The 22,876-nt window shown below is 36.7% G+C and overlaps 1 protein-coding gene across 3 annotated transcripts in view; it reads right to left on the minus strand.

Moving 5' to 3' along the window:
- NetA (Netrin-A) overlaps positions 1 to 22,542 on the minus strand; it is a 425,004-nt gene extending 402,462 nt beyond the window's left edge. For all 3 annotated transcript variants that reach the window (XM_067779055.1, XM_067779054.1, XM_067779056.1), the window contains exon 1: positions 21,330 to 22,542. In XM_067779055.1, the coding sequence (XP_067635156.1) occupies positions 21,330 to 22,542 (1,213 nt within the window). The remainder of the gene's footprint in view (positions 1 to 21,329) is intronic.
- Positions 22,543 to 22,876: the final 334 nt, after the last annotated feature.

Consider the following 22,876-nt stretch of genomic DNA (forward strand, 5'->3'; position numbering starts at 1 on the left):
GGCGTGGCACCGCCCACTTTTAAAAGAAGGTAATTTAAAAGTTTTGCAAGCTGTAATTTGGCAGTCGTTGAAGATAGCATGATGAAATTTGGCATTGCTATATGTACGCTTAATAAAAATTAGCAAAATCGGAGAAGGACACGCCCACTTTAAGTAAAATTTTTTTAAGTAAAATTTTAACAAAAAATTTTATATCTTTACAGTATATAAGTAAATTATGTCAACATTCAACTCCAGCAATGATATGGTGCAACAAAGTACAAAAATAAAACAAAATTTCAAAATGGGCATGGCTCCGCCCTTTTTCATTTAATTTGTCTAGGATGCTTTTAATGCCATAAGTTGAACAAAAATTTACCAATCCTTTTGAAATTATGAACATGTTATTTTCTCGTGGATACTCTAATTGGCGCAATCGCTCCATTTCGTCCATAGCCCTCTCGTTGCATGGTATTTTTTCCAATAGTTTGGCACAATCGAGCTCTTCTATACGAAGACCATTCAAAGATTTTACTCGGCTCAATGCCACGTATGCTTGGCCTTTGGCGAAAAGTGCAGACCCTAGATGCACCACTCTCTTAATTCCCAATTTCGAAATTCGTATCTAAATATTTAATAATATATCTAATTATTTCGCCACCTTACGGAATTTTTTCTCCTTTTGTTGTGTTGTCCCGGTGTCTTAACCTATCTGTGAAGTTTCACTTTTGTAGCTCAATGGCAAGTTACTTAAAAATCGATTGCAAAATTTGTATGAAAAGCGGACAAACATTCAACCTATCTAATATAAATGAAGTAAAAACATTAGAAATAATTAAAACAAATCTCAGCAAAACATCTGAAAAGTTTGAGGCGAAAAATTGTGTATAAAAACAAGTAGCCAAATAACCGAATGACAGCTACAACGCTCAGTGATGCTTACAAATTGTCATGAGATGGCTCTGTACAACTTTTTCTAGCTATTTTAATAATGCTTTTTTTTGTCTCTACTTATTGCACAATTATATGTATGTATTTTGGGGGCTTTATTATTATTATTATCTTTGCAAATTACTCATCATTGTTTTGCTTATTTGTTGCTTTTATTTTTGCTCTGTGTTACAAACAATATTGATGCTTTGATTCTTTAGCCATTTTATGGTCTGCGGTTTTTGGTCATTTTTTGTGGGAATGTTTTGCATCTTGAATTATTGCAAAGCTAATTTAGAATCCCCCAAATTATGTACCCACAAACATATGTACGTACATGAATATATATTAATTAAATCCAATAAAATCTTTGTGGAATATATGTATTGTGACGAATATTAGTGACACTAATAGCGTTTTCTTTTCTGGCTATAGTGTTACGTTTTTTGTACGCCGCGCAAGGTTGTTGTTCTATTCTAAAAAACAGGCAACGCCTGTACGGGGTATTTCGTTCTTTTGTGAAAATTGTTGCCTGCTCGCAACGCAAAAGCGTTACACTTTTATCCTGTATAAAATGGCGGTGTGGCAGTGCAACTCTGTGAAACTCTCAATTCGCTCTTGAGTTCCACATATACTCTATTAATATGAGTGCAGATCACCTACCAGATTGCGCATTCACGAGTTCAAAATTGCTTCGTTCTGCGCAGCTACGTCACAGTTGACTGTTTGAGCGAATGAAAGAAAGAGAGAAAAAAACAAGAGCTAAAGGAAGATGACGTAAGAATTGCCCATAAAAAAAGAGATGATCTAATGTTTACATGTGCAATGCGCAATCTTCTTGTGTGATTTGTGATAAGAGTGAATATGGTGAGATGAAATGTTCTTTGTATGCACTATAAATGTTGACAATTTTCTGGGGTAGGAGTAACACTATTAAGGCTTTACCATTTACTTAGGCAACAATTTATTTCAGAAAAGAAAACGCTATAAATGATACACACATCACTAATTTGATGCTAAGTAAATGAAGCCACAACAACAATAAAGCAAGCAGGCACTTGTATCTACATAAACGAATCAATCATTATGTCTACACATATGTACGTACACGCAGCGGAGAGAGACGCACAAACACATGCATATATCTGAGATACTCCCGAAAGTATGCAATCATTTGTGCAAGTATCACTCACATATACAAGCGCATGGGCTTTGCGAGAAGCTATAAAATCGTGCATCTGTAGTTATAACTGAGAAATTTCTAGCTGATAATTAACTAGTTAATTCTGGAAATAGAAGCGCCTAGAAATATGTCAACGAGGAAACCAAACAGTATAAAAGGCAGCAACAGTTGAGGCATGACATTCAGTTTGATTTAAGCAAGCTATCAGTTGCGAAGTATTAGGGTTATTGTGAAGTACTTTAATAAAGGCCATTTTGCATTATTGAATAGTGGAGTTATTTATTCAAGAGTTTAGTGATTCGAACGTTGGTAGAAGGTTGCAAATAAGAGGAATTGCAGAAAATTCGTTACAGTATATTGTATGCAGTCATGTAAGACTTTGGCCAATTTATGGAACTCAGCACAAGATATTTTATTGAAAAAGTTGCTAATTATCGTCGATTATTCCTTTTTTGGCATACCCTCATGTTTGTATGTAGGACTAGAGGTATATACAGGGCCGCAGCGAGAAAAACCGGGCCCGGGACTAAACAATTGACAGGCCCCCTATAAAAAACTACTAACACGTTTGATTAATTTGAATTAATGACGTCTCATTCATGAATCATTATTGATGGATTACATCAAAAAAAATGTTTGCCATATCAACTAAATGATTTTTGGATTAACACAGTATATTTACTATTTATACTATTTTATTGTAACGTAGAAATAAAATGCTCTTTTAACAGCCACATATTGTTTCAAATAATCTTTTCTAGTTATGTATTTGGTAATATTTTAGAACATTTCTGATAAATATAATGATGATTATAAATTTTAATTATTCAATATAGAAGGTTCGGATATCAAAGAGTGGCTTTTCTTGCTATTTTCGCTGCAACATTTTTTATAATAATGTAAAAATTTAACTGTCTTTCCAAAACGGATTCAACACAAAGCGTGGCAAGTCCTGAAACTCGCTCTTGAGATGAACACTATATATGAAAGTTTTATACATATATTTGTCCACTATGAGCAAAACAACACATGTGAAAATTGAACCGATATTAATACATTTTAACAAACTTGTTGCAATTTCTTTCCTTAACAACCATCACCACTTGATCTGGACATGTTAAGTATTTTTTGTTGTTATTTAAATATTTTATTCTTTGCTTTGGCAAGCATGCAACACGCTTCCATTTATAACAAATATCCTGCGAGCATTTTGAATTAAATGAGAAAAAAACACAACACCAAATTAACTGCAAAGAAAATCACCGCAAGCAGTACGACGGTCAGTGGCGGATTCGCATCCTTGCACGGTACCTTGTTTCCGTGACGCTCACTGACTTTAATACTGTTGCACCTTTGCCAAAATGCCACCCCTGCCAGTGCTCTTGTTCTCCCTTTGCATCATGCTTTTCTCATGCATGTTGAGCATATTGACTTTTTTTAGGGGTGTGCGTGCCAAGGTTTGAGTGCGTTTGTGTATGTGTTAGCTGAGGCAAGTCAATTGCGGAAAAGTCCTTTCTACGTTCGTATTGCTGCTATTTTTGTTGCATGAAGCATACGTCGATGCCTACATAAATCATTGAATGCTGTTGCATGTTGCATATTGTTTTATTGTTCAATGTTCATTGTTGCCACAAACGTTAAGTCCACTTATTCGTGAGTTTATTAGGGGATATATGCGTGCATATGTTAACGTAAGCATACGGATGTTCGAAAAATTGCGTGTAACCCTGAATGCATATACATAAGTACATATGTATAAATAGCTTGTACAAAAATGCTTACCTTTTCTCAGAATTTTATTTTATACTTCTTGCTTTATTGCCAGCGCACATAAAATTGCTCACCCGTTCATTACCAAGTTATTACACCACGCGTAAGCGCCAGGAAGGTCCTGCATTGTATTTTTGCACATTTCTACATGCTCGTATGCCCAAATTAGCATCCATACATACACACATGCTCTGACTTACATATGTTTTCAGAATTTTACCATGGAAAATTGTGCATAATTTTCCCATTTTCACTCCTTTGTGTGACGGGAACTCCACATATGGCTAACTATATAGGATAAATAAATATGTATGAAAAAATGAGCTCATTCGTGTGTTATTCGGTGCATTTTGCTTAACGCTTCATTTTTGGTTTTTCGAGCTTAATTATTTGTTAGCATCCCCTGCACAAACATGCGAACTTCATAGATTTTTTAAAATTTTTGTCCCCATGAATTTGCAAACTTGAAACTTTCGGATTTGCTCATCAGATTTTACGAAAATTTCGAACTTCTTATACGGAGTTCTCTGAATTTTATTTATTATGCAGTTTTGTAGTCCTATATCTTTGAGTGACTGACAGTCGGTAGCGTAACCACCACTCTGTGACCACCTGTTTAGTTTTCCTAGGTTTTAAGGTTACGTTCCTAAATTGAATAGATAAGGTGGAAGGGGCGAAATTTATATATCGTGGATCTTCAAGCTGAATGGAAAGTTACTTGAAATTCGATCCCGAAATTCCATCAGTTTTGAACTTTTTTTTTCAAATCCGTGCGCCACTTAGCAGATTTCTATTAAAGCTAAAAAGGCGCTGAGTTACGAGTTCCAGATCTCTTATTTCAAAAAAAGTTGGAAGATTCTAAATTTATTTCGAGCTTTCGAATTTGATAATTATATCGACCGGTACAACTCCCTGAAGACATGTTTTCGTTCCCGCTTGCATTCTGACCCAGAACCCAACTTTTAAGCATATTGCTTACAGGAATATTACTTGATCTGTAAAAAAGTCCGATATTTGAAATCAAACATTCTTTTGATCTCGGATTGGTAAAGTAATACCATTTTTCAACCTCTTTATCGATCCAGCCTAATATACTCCTGCTTTTGGTTACAAATTGAAGAAATATCAAAATGAAGTTACCTCAGTATTGAGTTTATTATACCTTTTTTTTTTGCTTCAGGTTTAGCAATAAAAGTTGGTAGCCAAATGTAGGAGAGTCCCTCAAGCGTAAAATTATCTTTTTACCAGGTGCTTTTTACATTCATTTAAATTTTAGAAAGAAAATGCTACTGAAAAAAAGTATTCGGTTTTGCCAATTAAATTTTACTCAAAAATGTACAAAGTCATAAAAAGTGGAAAGCAATTGAACTTGGAAGAGTGAATTTGTTTGGCCAATGATCTTGAAGGCTCGAATTCGAAAGAAAACTCAATAGAAAAATTGTTGTGTACGTATGTCTTATGGCCGCAACACAATCATCTTTTTCATATAGATGCATTCAACGCAATATTATGCACGATGCGTAGATTGCATGTATTTGTATGGAGAACGGCAGATCGGACGACACAAGCGCCATCTGACATACAAAATTTGGTAATCTTCAACTTTTGCTGCATGTAAAGCATAAGAAACAGAATTCGACATTATTTTTCCCACTTTTTGGTATTTTTCCAACGTTTTTCACAATAAAAAACTGCATTTTAACAAAAGAATATGAGACAAAATATGTTAGGAAGTATTTTTCTTCGCGAAATTTTTCATGTGAATGGGCAAAGCGAAAGAAATTTCAGTTATTTCTTATATTTACAAGCGCACTATCTTACGTTATTGTGGCGCTGTTCCTGCCATGCATAAGATTGCGTTGAACGAACTACCGAAACAATACCACAAAAAATCTGTTTTATTCTGACCTCCTGAATCAAAACTCCAAAACATGGCGTTATAGGTGGATCAGTACCGCACGATGTAAGTAAGCGATTCCTATGTGAAATTCTTAAGCGGTTAGGGCATCTATGGCTATCCTACAGAATATTACACTGACCTTCTAGGTTAACAGCTCAATGGTGAAAACGTATGACATTAGATTGCTGCACTGTTCAAGATGATATTTTACGGCAGTTTCTGTTGCCTTATCTAAACTATCCCTGGTAAATGCCGCTGAACCTCAATAAATGTAAATTCATGTGCCTCTCTAGGAGATATGTATTTGCCAACAGCCTCTTACGTAATTAATAATTTTTGTCTTGTATCAGTAAATTATTTTGTTGACTTGGGAGTCACGATGGATGCTAAACTTAGTTTCAATCTTCATATTATGACTACTGTCAATAAGGCTAAAGGTGTTCTATCATTCGTGAAGCGATGGTCTAAAGAATTTAGTGACCCGTATGTAACCAAAGCCCTTTTTACCACATTAGTTAGACCGATAGTAGAATATGGATAAATAGTCTGGAATCCGCGATATCACTTTTACTTTTCTCTTTAAGAAATTTTCATTGAGACTCTGCGTATAATCTTCCACCTTATACTAGTAGGTTAAAGCTTATCAATCTTCCAACTCTCGCAAGTCGTAGTTAAATGCTAGGTGTATTATTGATGGCTAAACTACTGAATGGACTAATTTCAAGCCCCTTTCGTTTGAACGAAATAAACTTCAATGTCTCATCACGAGCGTCAAGACATTACAAACCTCTTCTTTTGAGACAGTGCAGAACTAATTTCGAATTCAATGAACCTTTTCGGTGTTTGTGTCATGATTTTAACTCTCATTCGAATTCAGTTGATATAATGGATTCACTTTTTACTACAAAGAAAACTGTCCTATCCTATTTTCACTCGTAACAAAAAAATAAAAATAAATCGGTATATGCTAAAAGCGTTAACTTATTTAACAATTTACTATATCTATAATTTCCAACTGTTATGTATAATACTCAGCTGATGATTTTTATTCTGTAGCTGAGCAGTTTTAGATATCGACGCTTAACAATCCTCCGCCTATCACCAACTCGGCAAAACTAAATTCCGTGCGTCATGCGGATACACCCCTCGTGTCGGTTGGGCGGGCTTTGGAGGGTATTAATCCGTTGGGCTTATTATTATTATTATTATTATTATTATTAAAACTTAGGCCCCCACCTGGCATCATATGTAGCGGTACATGCATACAAAGAAACCCCAAACCCCATTGGTAGTGGTACAGTAAATCATATAAATGTGTTTGCGGATGTACATGGATCTACCAGATGAATTGATCTATGGATTGTGAACTATCTCTGTAGTTGAATATTCCTTGATGACTGTGTTCAGTTGACTGCTAATAGAGCCTAAAGATGCAGTTACCCGCGAACGTGCGTAAAAAACGCGTCAGCTGACACGACCTATCTTACGAATGTGCAATGTAAATGAAAACTCACTCAGCTGATCGCTCTCACTAGACAGAGTTGCCTAGAAAACCTTTGTGCGCTAATTTTTGAGTTTTATGCAAAAACACCTTATTAAAGTTTGAAAAATTGTGAAAATAATTCGAAATATTTATGTAAAAGTGCAGATTATAAACATGTAATTTATTTATACTTATTTAATATTAATTTCAGCCTTTTACAATATCAAAAATTAAAATAGAAAATGTTGATGTTTCCTTAAGCATGCACTGAAACAGGTCAATGGCAACATTTTTCTCGTTGCCACTATGGGCATAAATTTCGCTCAAATGTGTGTACGTACGGCATACTTATACATACGTTACACACGTCGGTGGGTAACTGCAGCTTAAGGCTTGAACAATAACACTGCACAACGGCAAATTTGAAAAACAAAACCCTTAGTATTTTTCTGAAAGGTGGCATCGCACAGATAAAGTATTCTGAACAAATTTACAGTTTACTTTTAATTCGTATTTAAATATTAAACTGGTCCACAAGGTGTCCTTCGGTCATGTATGTAGAATTTAACAGATTTCACCTTTCGTTCTTCAGGAATATTGGTCCTTATTATAAGCGTAATATTTGATACTAATACTTGAAAATTCCGCCATCTTTTTCGAAGGAATCAGGGGTTTCCATGAATTGGTGCAAGATGGTGGTGCAGCATTGTTAAAGATTTACTCGGCATATTCAAATTTGGTTTGAAAAAAACACTTAAGGAAAAATGTTGACAGTTAAAGCCTTAGTATGAAATGTTTTCCAGTACCCCAAAGTTGTAAATCTCCCAAATTTTTTACACTTACAACTTGACCAAGGAACCCTTGTCAGCCCCTAGTCGTTAAGATCATTTAAACCAAAATTCCGATGTGATTTGCCATAAGTATGTTCAGCGAAAATGACAGGTGCGAAGTCCATTTTATTACAATTACCATGGTTACGCTGTTACCAGAAAACGTGCAAATGTTTTTGTACTGTGTAATTTAATTGGTACAGATTTGGCAAAATTTAGCGTTTGTGCGCTTTTGTTGAAACACCAGCCCTCTGATTACCCAAAAGAGGTCAACTGCAAAATTACTTTCGAAAACAAGCCCTGTATTTAAAATACAGTAACGATTTGATAAGCTTGTGGACCATGTAACTCGGTGACTAATGGAGATATTAGTGAACCATCTAAAGAGATTTTAGGATTCTGATTATTTACTAACTCCTCCTAAATCTAAAATTATCAACACATTTAGTCTATGTGAATTTAGCAAAACCAAAAATTTGAAGCGAATCGGCCTTGTTCCGAATTAGTGCAGAACTATCTCATTAGAAAACGGGACTAATTCTAATCCTGTCACATAGTAGTGCTTTCTATTGGCATTTTAAACATTGTGATGTGTCCATTATTCTATTTTGAAGACTTTTGAAGATCGTAGGTAGTTCTTAAACAGTCGTTGCTTTTGAGTAATTAATTTTAAATAATATTGCTCAGATTTAAGCGCTACTAACTGTCCCGCTCTACATCTGATTAGCACCAGTTCGAAGGTAGTCATTAAACCTGTTGAACAAAACTGGTGCTTTATGTGACTGTCTCTCAGTTGTGTTGACGGTTCGCTCAAGTAGATTTATAGTATTAGGGTGGATGATTAATATCTGTCGGCATGGACCAAAATGAAGTGTGATTTTGACCTAATTTTGATATCAGGAGCACTTCATCTGCTACATGAATTTGATGTTTATACCCTATGGGGAAGTCAGTAACTAGCTATAATAATTTCTGGTTCAGAACTAGACTTAAAGTACCAAATAAATACTAGTTCGACAGTAACAAGACACCTTCTTGTTCGAAAATCAATAGTTTGTTTTTTATACTATTTGGTAAATATGTTATATACAATAATCACGACTATGACTAAGCTTTGTTGTTGTTGTAGCAGGGCTTCAACGTTGGTTCCAATTTACAATTGAAAAGATGGTATCACGTGGGGATATGTTGCTTACATTTATTATGTGTGTGGAGAGGTTGCTTTTGTGCTCTTCTTCTTCTTATTACAGCTGAGTTATCAAGTGCCGTGTTTCCTCATAATGCTTGGGGACATGACTTCTTAAGTCTCTGGGAGGCGGGGCCTCTTCAATCAGATGTCTGTTGGGATGCCCAGGTTTCTGGGTATTCAGCAGAACTATAACCCCCATGAGTGTGCCTTCTTTCCCCACGCTTTAAAGTCTTTCCCTTAAGTAAACTCCGTAGCATACATGAAAGCAAATTAGCAGGAAGAGTTCCATCTTTCAACACAGTACTTTTGAGAAATATTTGGGCTATTTGAGTCAATTCATCTTAACCATGCCAAAGTCCCTTAGAGAGCTGTTTCTGGCTGTCCATTTCATGTAGCTGTTGCACAACTGGAAAGCTGTTTCAAAATCAGTCTGTAAAGCACATTGCACAAAAAAATGGCGAAAAGTTGCATCGTATTTGAACCGCTAAAAGTAAAAGCGGACTTATTTTTGGAGCGGCAATAAGGCGGTAAAAAGTGGAAAACTTGTTGAAACGCCAAAACGAAAACATTTATGCGATATTTGCTTTTTACCTCCTATTTCTACATAAACTGTAAATTTGTAAACTAGTTTGGAATTATCGAAATCGTACCCAATACTAACATTTTTTTTTTTTTTTAATAATTGGGAGCTAACGAAAAAGTGCCAATAAATCAAATAGTTCTAAAGTTAAAATTTCTATCTATTTGAAAGCTAGAGATAAGTTAATGCAACGGGGACAATTTCCACCATCTAAGACATCGCCATATTAAATTCGCCAGTTGAAAGCATGGAAAAGAGATAGAAGGCGAACGAGTGGTGGTTCCGAATGCAGTAGAAGCGCACCAGTTTTTAACTAGAGATTTTCCCTACAAGATATTTACTCACATACAAGATCTCTCCGATTCAGAAAAGTTACGAGACTCAGGGTGATGCTTTTAGTTTGTTTGTTAAACGGATAAATATGTGCCAGATTATTCATGACTGTATACGAATGGTCAGTCCAATATTGAAATTCATTCATTTTGTAGTTCAAAGACCGGACTATTAGTTGTTGTTGTTGTATTAATGATAAAGACACTCCCCGAAGGCTTTGGGGAGTGCTATCGATGTTGATGGTCCTTTGCTGGATATAGATCCGGTACGTTCCGGTAACAAACGAACACACGAACGATTTATATGACCACATTAAACCTTCCAGGCCGTCCTGCCTTTCCCACCCTATAGTTCCATGAGGAACTTGGGGTCGCCAGAGCCTCGGCTGTTAATGAAACAATTGGGCGAAGAAACTATATATTGCGCTACACAACCCCTTGAATCAATTTGGTATTTTAGTTTCCTCTTACTACAGGCATACCTGCCGCGGTTATATTCTAATCCCCCTAACCCGCTGTGGGTACCAGACCTTTAGTCAAGAACTAAACCATAAGGCAGCTTATTTGTTAAAAAATTTAAATTCGAATAAATATTTTTTATGAATAAAATGCAAAATATATTATTTAATACTTAACAATGCAACAATCAAAGCATGTCTTATATTTTCATTTGATACAATTTTTTTTAGTTTTGCTCAATTAACGCCAACAATAGCACAACAAATTGTGTTTAACGAGTATAAATCCTCCATACTAAAATGTCCATTCGAAATTCCTTTGTTTGGTTATCAAAACAAAAACAAAAGCGAGGGTACGCAAAAATAACCCAATAAGGATAATAGCAATAGAAGTGAAATCCTCTTGGAAAAAAATGTGTTCTTGTAATTTGAGGCTATTAGTTATTTAGTAAGCCGAGCAAAAGAGGCAGGGAAGGCCACATATCCCGCTGTGAGCGCAGCAGGGCGCAACACTCACCACCGCCACGGCCACTGCAAACGTATAACCGGCAAGAAGACGACAAACGGGATATGTGTGGGCTGTTGTGAGTTTGGATGCATTTGTGTGCCCTTAGTGGTTCATATAGCTATGTACATAAACTCATTTATGTATATGTATACGTGGACCTAAGAGTTTGTGCTAGGACACGCTTATCAAATTAATTTCGCTTAAAATTTCCGTTTTTCGGTTGTGAGTGCTTGTGAATGTTTTCGTTTTGTTCGCAAATGTGTTAAACAAAATATTCGTGGATTTTAATTACTGAAATAAGTAGCTCGCCAAATTTTAAGGGTTGCAATTTTTAGGCTTACTTTGAACTCGTTGTTTGAAAAATATTTGAATTTATTGTGAACACTGAAAATCAGACGAATATTAGTTTAAAGGAATATAAAAAGTTGAAGGTTTCATATCAAAGGCAGCTAATCAGGTTTGAAGTGAGTAAATACTTGAACCGTTTTAGACTATAGCTGTATTTCGTTGCTAAGTAGTATAATTAAAACACTAGCTAGCTTACCGAATTGCATGGAAAGCAACAATAAAAAGTAATCGAGTTGAGTTGGCTAAGCGCTTTCAGTTGAAACCGCTTAGGTAATTGTCGACCTGATTGATAGTATTGTATAGTGTTGCATATTCAAAAATAGGACACTATTGTGAAGGAGCGAATGAAATGAACATACGAATGTGCAGATAAACAAAAATAACAAAATAACTGCGTGGCGGCAGGGCGACATACATACAAACAAACACACGCATTTCATGTATTTTGTTTTTGTAATTCTCTGGATGAGTGTCAAAAACATACTGCGCTAGAAGTAGAAATGTCATAGCAGCGAAAAAAAGTAACAATTAGCTGATAAACCTCCACCATCTGTATGGTTTTGGCATAATGAAACTGTTTAGCTAGTTGGAGCGTTTTCTTCAAGCTCGATTGAAAAAAAATACACCTTATGTAGTTCACCACATTTTGAAGGGGCTTTCGTGAAAACATTTTGAAATATTCTTAATTTCGTTGTGTTTTTTTTTTGTAGAAAAAAATATTGTAAGATATCCACTTGCGTTTAACGATATCTACATATATTAATACCCAGGAGCAGGCTAGGGACTATATTAATGTGAGAAAACTTGATTAATAGCATTTCTTATGAAGGTATAATGGCTACCACCGAACTGTGGCTTATCAGGTACGGAACGAAATAGTTGGTAGCCGCAACTGTACTAACAGTGCTTAAGTCAGGGCTAGATGTTTTTCAAAAAATAAATGAAATGCTGTGACTATTTCAGCACCACTTTCAAATGAACCAGCTAAGAGCGCCTTCAAAACGTCTGCAAAGTGGCGCAATTGCTATTTCATAGGACATCACAATGTTGAATGTGTGGGTTGAAAGCACTGTAAGGAAACAAAATCAGAACTAGTATCGTCTCTTAATGGGTTAGCTCTAGCGCAGTAGGAACGTGTGAGACTCGCTGCAGTGGTGATTACTAATCCAGTCCCAAATAACGACAAAATTAATTATTTCTCTATTTTAAAAGAAGCATTTGCTGTTGTCAAACGATGGCCAAATGAATTAAAAATCTCCGTTTAGACAAAGCACTTCACAAATAATGTAGTGAATTATTCCGAGCTACAACTAGGTGCAACGAGGGCGGTCTTTTGAAGCATTGCACAGTGGTTTATTTACAGCGCTAAGAGTGGATGATTAATATATGTTGTGTTGTGCTGTGTTGTGTTATGTTGTGTTGTTTTTGTTGCGTTGTATTGCCTTTTGGTGTTCATTGTTCTATTCCGTTGCGTTGTGTTGTTGTATTGTACCGTTTTTTATTGTGTTGTACTGTGTTTTATGAAGTTTTATTGCGTTGGGTGTTCTTGTGTTTCGTTATGCTATGTTATGGTGTGCTGTATTGTATTGTGTTTTATTGTCTTGTGTGAGTTTTGAATTTTTGTATAGTAACTTGTTATCATCCGATTTTTATGCCATATTTTTGGTCCTGAGACTGAGGTATTTTCATATACTTTTGTCTGTTGAACCAGTTGTAGTCCTTTAAAGTTGGTTTCTCAATTTTCCATGCTATGAAAAATATACTTCGCAAAAACAACTAAAGAGCTTACGGGACGGTAGAAAGAAATAGGAAGCTTTTCGAAGCCAAAATAATTTAAAAATGTCGTAGTCGAGACTTCTCAGCACCAATTTTAAACCTATGGGGATTTTTACGATTTTGTTTCGTATAAAGATTGATTCCGCCTAAGACATGTTTATTAGAGGTCATGATTATCGACTATTCGAATTCGAGTTCAGTCACTAATCGACTCGTTGTTTGCATTCGACTATTCGAGGAGCTTTTTTTGGTTTTGTAATTCTTCAATGACGTTGTGGAGTTATTGTAACACATCTGTAGTTCACATATTTTGCACTTTGCTTCTTTGGAATTCTCGGAACCAAAAAAGGGGTTCCATTCGCAGCAACATTTTCGGAGACTTAGCTCCAAAAACTACAAAAAGATACAAATATATAAGGTTATTAACGAAAATCAACAATTTTTTTTTTTAATTTTATGCTAAAATTTTAATTCATGAAAATTTGAAATTTAATTTTTTTTACGACTAATAATTACATTACGAATCTGTCAGTGTTCGAATAATAAGAGTTAGGCGGTTTCATGCAAACTGGATATCGAATAATAGTTTTATTTATTTTTTTTTTGCTTTTTACTCGGACGTTGTGACAGAGCACTGCCCTCAAGTGGCACGATGGTACCAGGCTGTTAATGTTTTTTTTTATTAATACATAATTTTTTTATTTGTATTCTTTATTCTTTGGGAGGCAGTGGCTTCTTAAGCGTCGAGATCTAAAACCGCTAAGCTACAGAGAAACTCATCAGCTGAGAAATATAAATATACCAGCAGTTCCTACTAGATTAACCGGCTGGTCGAGTAATCGAATGTAAACAAAAGCTCTATAATTTATGTTTTTCGACTCTTAAAAAAGGAACATGAATATAGCCAAATCATGTGCAAATCAAATTTGCGTGAAAAAAAAAACGCTTGCTAAAGAGGTCAGCCTGAGAAACAGGGTATATTTTGTTGCTCTATGGAAGATTTTGATTTGAGTTTATATTATTTGAACTCACTACTGGCTTAAACTAAATACCGTTAAGTGTGCTAAAATATTTGTAAGTAAATATGTATTACTGGACACTCATAATAATAAATTGTCCACTTTAATTGTCTACTGAGAATTCAAACATTTTATGACTTTTTCCCTCTAACGCTATTTTTACTACAACATTTTCACATAAAATCATCTGTAACAACCATCATAAAATCAATCGTAAAATCTCATTCAAATCTCTTAGCGTTCAAATTACAAATGCATAGACAGAATTAATTTGTTGTAACATATGCCGACTTCCTGACCGTTTGGCTGCCTGACTGTCTGGCCGTGAGGGCTTGACTCATTAGTCGAAATTGCAAATCCGGCAGCCAAGCAAGCAACTGATTTAATTAAACATCATTTACACGCTCTGCACACGCACATCAAACACAATATTAGGACGGACTTAGAACGCAGCCATTGAGTGCACTAACTGCCGCGAGCGCATGCAGTGAGAGGAAGAGTTCAGCGCGGCTTAAGACCTGAAAGGCATATTGTAGATTTTAAAATATTTCTGTATTTGCATTCTGAAGTAAATCTGTGCACCAACACACAACGGTAATACGAAGTAGTCGTAACATCTGCTAAATTGATTAAAAACGCTTTAGAAGTTTCTTCGGGCCTGCTTATATTAGATATTTTGAGATCTCAACACCCTCACACAAAGTACGTACATATGTATGTATGTATTTATGTATATTCATAATTCCGACATAAATGATTTCCTTTGCCTCTCGTCAAATTTATAACAACACACTCATGGGATTACTATTAAGGCTAAACGTAGGTCAGCCGCCCAACTACTCATACGCCCAGCCTCCGATTTGCTCATACATTTGCTCCTTACGCATTTAAATATTTATAGCTTTTCGACAGCTTTTCATGAGCCTGCCATCTTCCTTACGGCAGAACTTCTCATAAACAAAATGGGCCACGATACCTTCTGTTGCTGATATTTCCATTACCCATTTCGACTCGATTGCGTCGTGCACGTGTTCAATGTTGCTCAATGACGGATAAGCCTAATCCAATGCATAAACATGATTAAAACGTGCCGCCTTCTGAGACTTTTATTGAACTTGCGTTGCATTGTGGTGGAAAAAGCGCAATTCAGTTGGTTATTGAAAGAATATAAATATAATTACCAAAGAAGTGGAAGTGAAAGGACAATTTATACAACAAAGGGTGCGAATGGAAATAAGAAAGTACAAAACGTTAAGTAGGTATTTAGTGTACTCACTTAGATTACCATAAAAAACGTTGAATATGTAGTATTCCTCCCTGGTTTGAACAGTAAGATTGAGATGATTTCAAAAATTGGGAGAATTTGTTTTTTCTCTAAAACTGCTAAATTGGTTGTTTCTTTATAATATATTTATTTGATATTGACCGACGATAGACGTCGAAATGCGTTTAGGAGAAGTTAAAAGGAGTTGCATATGATCCATGAAGCAGGGAAGGCGTGTACAAAAGCGCGGGGCTGCAAAATTTCTAAGATCGTGTGTAAATCCCACGATATTAGACTCAAAACGAAGCTTTCTTCATTTAAGAGAGAAGGCTTAAGGTTCGCGATGGGCATACTAACTGGGCACTGCCTTCGGGCGTCACATGCTTATAAGTTAGGCCTCGTCAGTAAGAGCAGATGTAGAAAGTGCGAACTGCACGAATAAACGGTTAAACACGTTCTGTGTTCATGTCCTGCGTTCAGGGCCGGCAGAAGGCGTGGGTATGGTGGGTAGACCCGGAAGACATGAAGGTGGGTAATTACCCACCCCGAAAGCAAACTAATTTTTTTTTTGGGTATGACCTGGAGTCTAATTAAATTTTCAAATACGCGCGGGTAATGGTCGATTCATGGGTCAACCAGTCAACACTCGTCAGTCAGGTGATGCGCGCTGTATGTGTGTATGAATAACTATGTTTACAATCAGTGTTGCTCTTTGGATACAATTGTATCAATTTGAAGTTGATACAAAGATACAAAAAATATCAAATGGATACATTTTTAATAGGCTTATCAATTGATAAAACGAAGTAGAGATATATTTTTGTATGTAGTGTGAGATTGTGTTCATAGCGTTAGAGTATTGTTTTACTCCTGTATTAAATACATATGTATTTGAATTTCCTGATCTGGACAGTTTCTGACCGTTTCTTGGAGTACGGGAATAGACTGAAAATATCATAAGCATTCCCATTCATTTGTTTTGTTCTATTGTCAGATCAAAAAAGTATTGTGTCACAGTTGACTGCCGGTATTGCGATATTCGCTTTGCATAGTACTATAAAGTAACCGGTTATCACAAAAAATCGTATAGCTGTAACATACACGTTGTAAATTCCGATTTTGAATCAATTTGGCTAAAATACATAGAGTTATCAAAGAAATTTGAAATCAGGGAACCGAATTTGCCACGTCGATGGAAATTTTCAAAGTACCAAGTAACGACCATGTTTTCAACACTCCAAAAGAATATTATCGTAAAATTTACTGTGAAATTTATGACAAAGTACTTTGTAGATTCGACACAGATTCAGCCAAATTTTTTCGAACATTGGAACAATTTGCAGTCGGTGACACAGTTGACGTCGAAAAAATCATCCTGTTTTATAGAAGTTATTTTGACGATTTCAGGTTAGTAAGTTACAGAGATGTGGCATGGAATTTATTGAAACGTACAAAAGTATTTTCAAAAGCAATGAAAGATATTGTACAATTTATGAAAGAAAATAATTGGTGTAGAGGACTTGTTCCTGAATATTTAAGTTTTAACAGTTGCTCATTATTATTCCGGGGATAACGAGAGAAGTTTCTCTGTTTTACGTAGAGCAAAAAATTATTTGATATCGACTATGGAAGACCGACTGAACCATGTCGCGATCCTACATTCGTACTCAAAGGAAACTTACGACCTTGAGCTTGAAGTGCTCATGAATAAATTTATTCCTAAAAATTCGAAGCGAGCTGCAATATTCGCGCTTCAACAATGAAATTAGTTTAAATTGTAGTTTTACCAAAATTATGTTTTGTAATTTAAAGTGATGAATAAGATTGGTTGAAAAAGTATAATGTTATAATTTTATAACAATAACAGAAGAAGTCAAAATAAGGGGAAGTTTTCCGGTTTGAAAAATTACCCACCCGAATTTTTTATGTTTCGCCAGCCCTGCCTGCGTTCGCCAGGTGAAGGCTACAGCTATTAGGGGCACCAGAGTTGACAGATCTCGAGGTAGGAATTAAGATAGATCCTAGAAAACTTTTAGTATTTGCCAGGTTAGGTTTATATAATCGCTCAAATTTCAATCAGTTTCTTAAACCCTTCTGTAATTTCAGACTTGTACTGCCACAATCAAGGGATGCGGCCAACCTTTTCAACAGGGAGCTGTCACTCCGCCGTTTAGTGTTTGCCAAGTGGAGGGAGTTATTCTATAACATAAGCCCTGGAACCTGATTGGGGTTACTCCGTTTGGTCTTCAAACAAATCCTGGCAAGACTATGGACACATTCAGTTTAGAGTGCAACACTCTCTTTTCTTATATCCACAGCTCTAACAGAAGTCATGCATTGGAATTAGCATGCGTTTGCCTTGTATCCGCATCAGGCAGTGCCTATTATTATCCTGATCAATGGGCCTAAGAAGAGACGAGACACCTTACAGGTGGGTTCTGGTGCCTATCTGACATTGGCTGTCTCGGTATACGCAGGCATGATGAAAGGTTTGCTTGTGGAAAGAACAGGAGCGATGTGCCTTTACTGAATTTCCTCGGCCTGTTTAGTGGCTTACCTCGCTAACTCTTCAGCGAAACCCGGACCCACGTGACCATTTTGGTGTAAGCTATCTATTTCAGGGTTCGAGTGAGTGCTCCTGCCTTTGAAATGATTTGACCGCTCCTTAACTGTCGGAGTAAATTGCAATGGATGTGTGATTCGTTGATAGTAGCTATCGATCAGCCTCCACAGTGGCTGTTGAATCTGTTTGAAAGACGCTGAAATGGCTCGGTAGTCTAACATTTAAGAAAAACAAAAGATATTTTGAGTATATAAGCTTGCAAACATCTGTGGAGACTGCTGTGAATTCTGGATATGGAGAGCAGATATCATTCGATTCCTATAGTTTTAGGGCTCTTTTTTTCTGGATTTTTTGTCTAGAGGAAGGGTCCCAATAGCATATTTAGTTGACGAATGTTTTCCGCGTTGATTTCTATAATAGCGGTATGGCCAAATCTGATGTCGCTTTAGGAGAGGACTACATTCAGTCTAATCGGTTTAAAATTTGCCTTGACCTTACTATACAGAAATATTGGGGGAGGCTCAGCATAGCCTTTAGAGCCCTTGCGGGTATGAAGGGTAGTGGCAATATCTCTAAAATATTTTTAGTATGAATAAAAATTAACAGCATAAGCAGGAACAGGCTTTTTGCCTTCTTATCTGTAACCTATATATCAAGAGTCTGTAGTTTATAGCACTGTTGCGGTCTCATTGCGTATACGAAATGGCAATCACTTTCGAAATTGAGAAACCTTTGCTTTAGTAATAGAAATTATTTCGCCAAATTTTGTTGTTGTTGTAACCCCAAAAAGAGTTCGTTCCCTCCGTTCGTTAACACGAAAAGACAGTAAAATTGAGATATTCTTACGAAATTTGGTACACTGGCTTATCTGGACACAAAAAAGGATTGTTATAGAAAATAGGCGAAATCGAACCACAACCGCGTCCACTTTTTTGATATCGAAATTTTCGAAAAATCAACAAAAAATTACAGATGTGCTGACCTTACGACGAAAACAGATATTTGGTAAAAAATGGGTGTGGCACTGCCCACATTTAGAAGGAGACTACTTAAAAGTATTTAAGCCGTAATCTACATTATGGGTTTTTATACTCAGCTGAGCAGAGCTCACAGAGTATATTAATTTTGTTGGCATAACGGTAATCGGTAACGACATAAACTAATTGAGATAGATATAGACTTCTATATATCAAAATGATCTGGGCGAAAAAATAAATTCATTTATCCATGTCCGCCCGTCCGTCCGTCTGTCCGTTAACACGATAACTTGAGTCAATTTTGAGGAATATTGATGAAATTTGGCATGTAGGCTCCTGCGCACTCATTCCAGATCGCTATTTAAAATGAACGAAATCGGACTATAACCACGCCCACTTTTTCGATATCGAAAATTTCGAAAAACACAAAAAGTGCGATAATTCATTACCAAAGACAGATAAAGCGATGAAACTTTGTAGGTGGGTTGACCTCATCACACAGAATAGAAAATTAGTAAAATTTTGGACAATGGGCGTGGCACCGCCCACTTTTAAAAGAAGGGAATTTAAAAGTTTTGCAAACTGTAATTTGGCAGTCGTTGAAGAGATCATGATGAAATTTGGCAGGAACATTACTACTATTACTATATGTGTGTTAAACAAAAAAGGAGCAAAATCGGATGACAAACACGCCCACTTAAATTTTTTTTTTTTTTAAGTCAAATTTTAACAAAATATTGAATATCTTTACAGTATATAAGTAAATTATGTCAACATTTTTCTCCAGTAATGATATGGTACAACAAAATACAAAAATAAAAGAAAATTTGAAAATAGGCGTGGCTCCGCCCTTTCTCATTTAATTTGTGTAGAATACTTTTAATGCCATAAGTCGAACAAAAATTTACCAATCCTTGTGAAATTTGGTAGGGGCATAGACTCTATGACGGTAACTGTTTTCTGTGAAAATGGGCGAAATTGGTTGAAGCCACGCCCAGTTTTTATACACAGTCGACCGCCTGTCCTTCCCCTCGACCGTTAACACGATAACTTGAACAAAAATCGATATATCCTAACTAAACTTTGTTTAGGCCACGAGCCTAAATATTACGGACCACCCTAACGCGCGCACCAATTTATCCTCTTTATTACCGGTAACGGCTAACACCTGCCGAGCGCTAACTTTGAAGGGGAAAAACTCGACGAAAGTTAGCTAACGGCAGGTGCCGCGGACTTTTTCGCGATTTGTTTCTTTCTTCTATTTTGGAACGTTCACGAGCCAGCAGCTAGCCCCTGGTGAGTTATCCTGCCACATATCCTTTTGTTTGAATTATAATTTATTCCGTGCACATTTACGAATTTGTACTGGTTTGTGAAGTAATTCTTCTATTTCATAATAAATACAATTAGTAATTTATATTGTTTAAAAAGTGAAAAAATTTGTTGTTACTCGTTGGTAATTATTTTCTTTATTTCTTTTTATTTGCGTGCAGCGCGGCCGAACGCCGCCTATGCAGAAAGTTGGTATGGATTATTAGCCTTTTTTGGTTGCGGCGATTTTAAACCAAATTTGAATTTATTTCACACATAAAATGGGGATTATGTGTTGGGGAGTATGGGTTTGGGGATTTTTATTTAGGGTGTTTTGATTTGGGGATTTTGTTTTGGGGATAACGTGGTAGACCCCTTTAATACCTTCCATTTAATACCCATGTCACACAAACACATTCCAGGGTTACCCTAGGTTCATTTTCCTACTTGGTGATTTTCGCTTATTTTGTCTCCAAAGCTCTCAGCTGAGTATGTAATGTTGGGTTACACCCGAACTTAGCCTTCCTTACTTGCTTTGTGTATGGTTTAGTTAAGGTTTAAAATATCTGCTGTCGAACATTTCAAGCAAATATTCCCTCTTTAATGCCATTTATTTTACACATCTCCGTGCACTAATTACCACGTATTTCCTTTAGGTGCACATTATCTATTTATTATTATTCACGCCTAACCCACATACACCGTAGTACGAATTTTGAAACATATGCGTATATCATGGAAAATTGCATTCATTAAGTTGTCATATCAACGCCCCCGAAACCCCTCATCAATGATTTAACACATACAAGGCACACAAAAAAACAACAACAACCACAAAAATGATAATAATAGCAAAAACATTACACATAAATATAAATTAATAATTCAACGGTGGTCCGTATATTTTTTTTTGTTTTATGTCTACTTACTTTTGCATTCATTGGCGTCACGTGCCGTTGCCCGACCCCACGGACGGTCAAAGTGAAACGGCTTGCAGCGCTCACAGTCGCGACCCATCGTATTGTGTTTACATTCGCACGCAAGCACACCGTTATGATCGGGTGAACACTTTGATGCATGGCCATTACACTTGCAACGTCCGCCGACGAGGAAATCTGATACAGCATAATGTTGCCCTAAACTAGCAGCCCCTGTTTGCGCTGAACTCACGCTAGAGATAGTAACTGTAGCAGGTATGCCCATACTTTCAGGTACCTGATCGATTGAATTAGAGCCGTATTGCTGGATTAAAACCGAATTACTTGCTGCCTCACTGTACTTGCCATTTGGCTTAACATCTACACCGGTGGTCTCCAATATATTGAGCACATTCGGCTCGGGCATTTGTAGACGATGGAAAACAATTTTGATATCCGTGGCTGTAACCCATTCTTGCAGTACCGGTGAAGCATCCAAATCACGTGCCGATGGACGTCCTTCGAGTGTGCTGAAAGCGATGCGCGATCCTTGTAAGCCAGTAACGTCACCAATTTGACGGTGTGAGTCTGTGCAGCGTGCTTCATGTTCGTTATGCTTCGTAATTGTAGCGCGATTCGGGCGACCATAAACGCGTCGACACTGGGAACTGTAGAATTGAAAAGGTTGCCAAGTTTTGCCATAATCAGAACTTTTATATATTGCAATAGAATCGGGTTTCAATGACTTGGGGCACAACTGTAAGCTAACATAAGTCAATTCATATTTCTTGCCCAATGAGAGAGTGAGCGACACATTATCGGGTGGTGCATTTATACTCATCACTGGCGGTACGGGAGCCGAACGCCAGCAGGTAACATTATTCGAATTATTTAAATCGGTAAGGGCTGCTTCGGCAAAACGGCGTGCTGGATTCGAATAATCGCAAATTTGACAAGTCATATCTTGTGGATCAGCATTTGAACCCAAACCGCTCAATTCGCAGTAACGCTGGGGTTGATCAAGTCCACAAGTGCTGGATGCTTGAACGGGTGCCCCAAACGCAGCATTCACAAAATCTGGTATACACTTACGCGCTTTGTCATCATCATAACATGGATCGGTGGGCGCTTGAGCAGCCAACATTTTCATATAAACATCACTGGGTATGGCATGGCAGAGCGCCATGAATGAGAGGAGTAGAGTGAGCTGGACGCTGGCACTCATCATGATGGCGGGTTGCTGCGAGAGAAGTAGTGCGTTGGACTATGATGAGTCAATGAATTTTCGGTGGAGGCGGGTTTCAGCTTGAAGCCGACAAGTTGACTACTTATTGATTAAATTTGTAATTATTTTTGGATTATTTGCTGATTTTAAGTTCTTCTTAGCTTGCTCGAGGAAGCAAAGTTTCTAGGGAAGCTTGCTTTGTATCTCGGCGGGTTTGGTAAGTATTAATGTGATTTAGGATTTGGAGTTGGTTCTGCACACAAAATTGGTCGTTTTAAATTTTTTTTGCACTCGCCAATTTCGTCTAAAATGATTTTTTAATGCTTTTAAGGAG

Source organism: Eurosta solidaginis, chromosome 4 (assembly GCF_040869045.1).
Source record: "Eurosta solidaginis isolate ZX-2024a chromosome 4, ASM4086904v1, whole genome shotgun sequence".
NCBI lineage: Eukaryota > Metazoa > Arthropoda > Insecta > Diptera > Tephritidae > Eurosta > Eurosta solidaginis.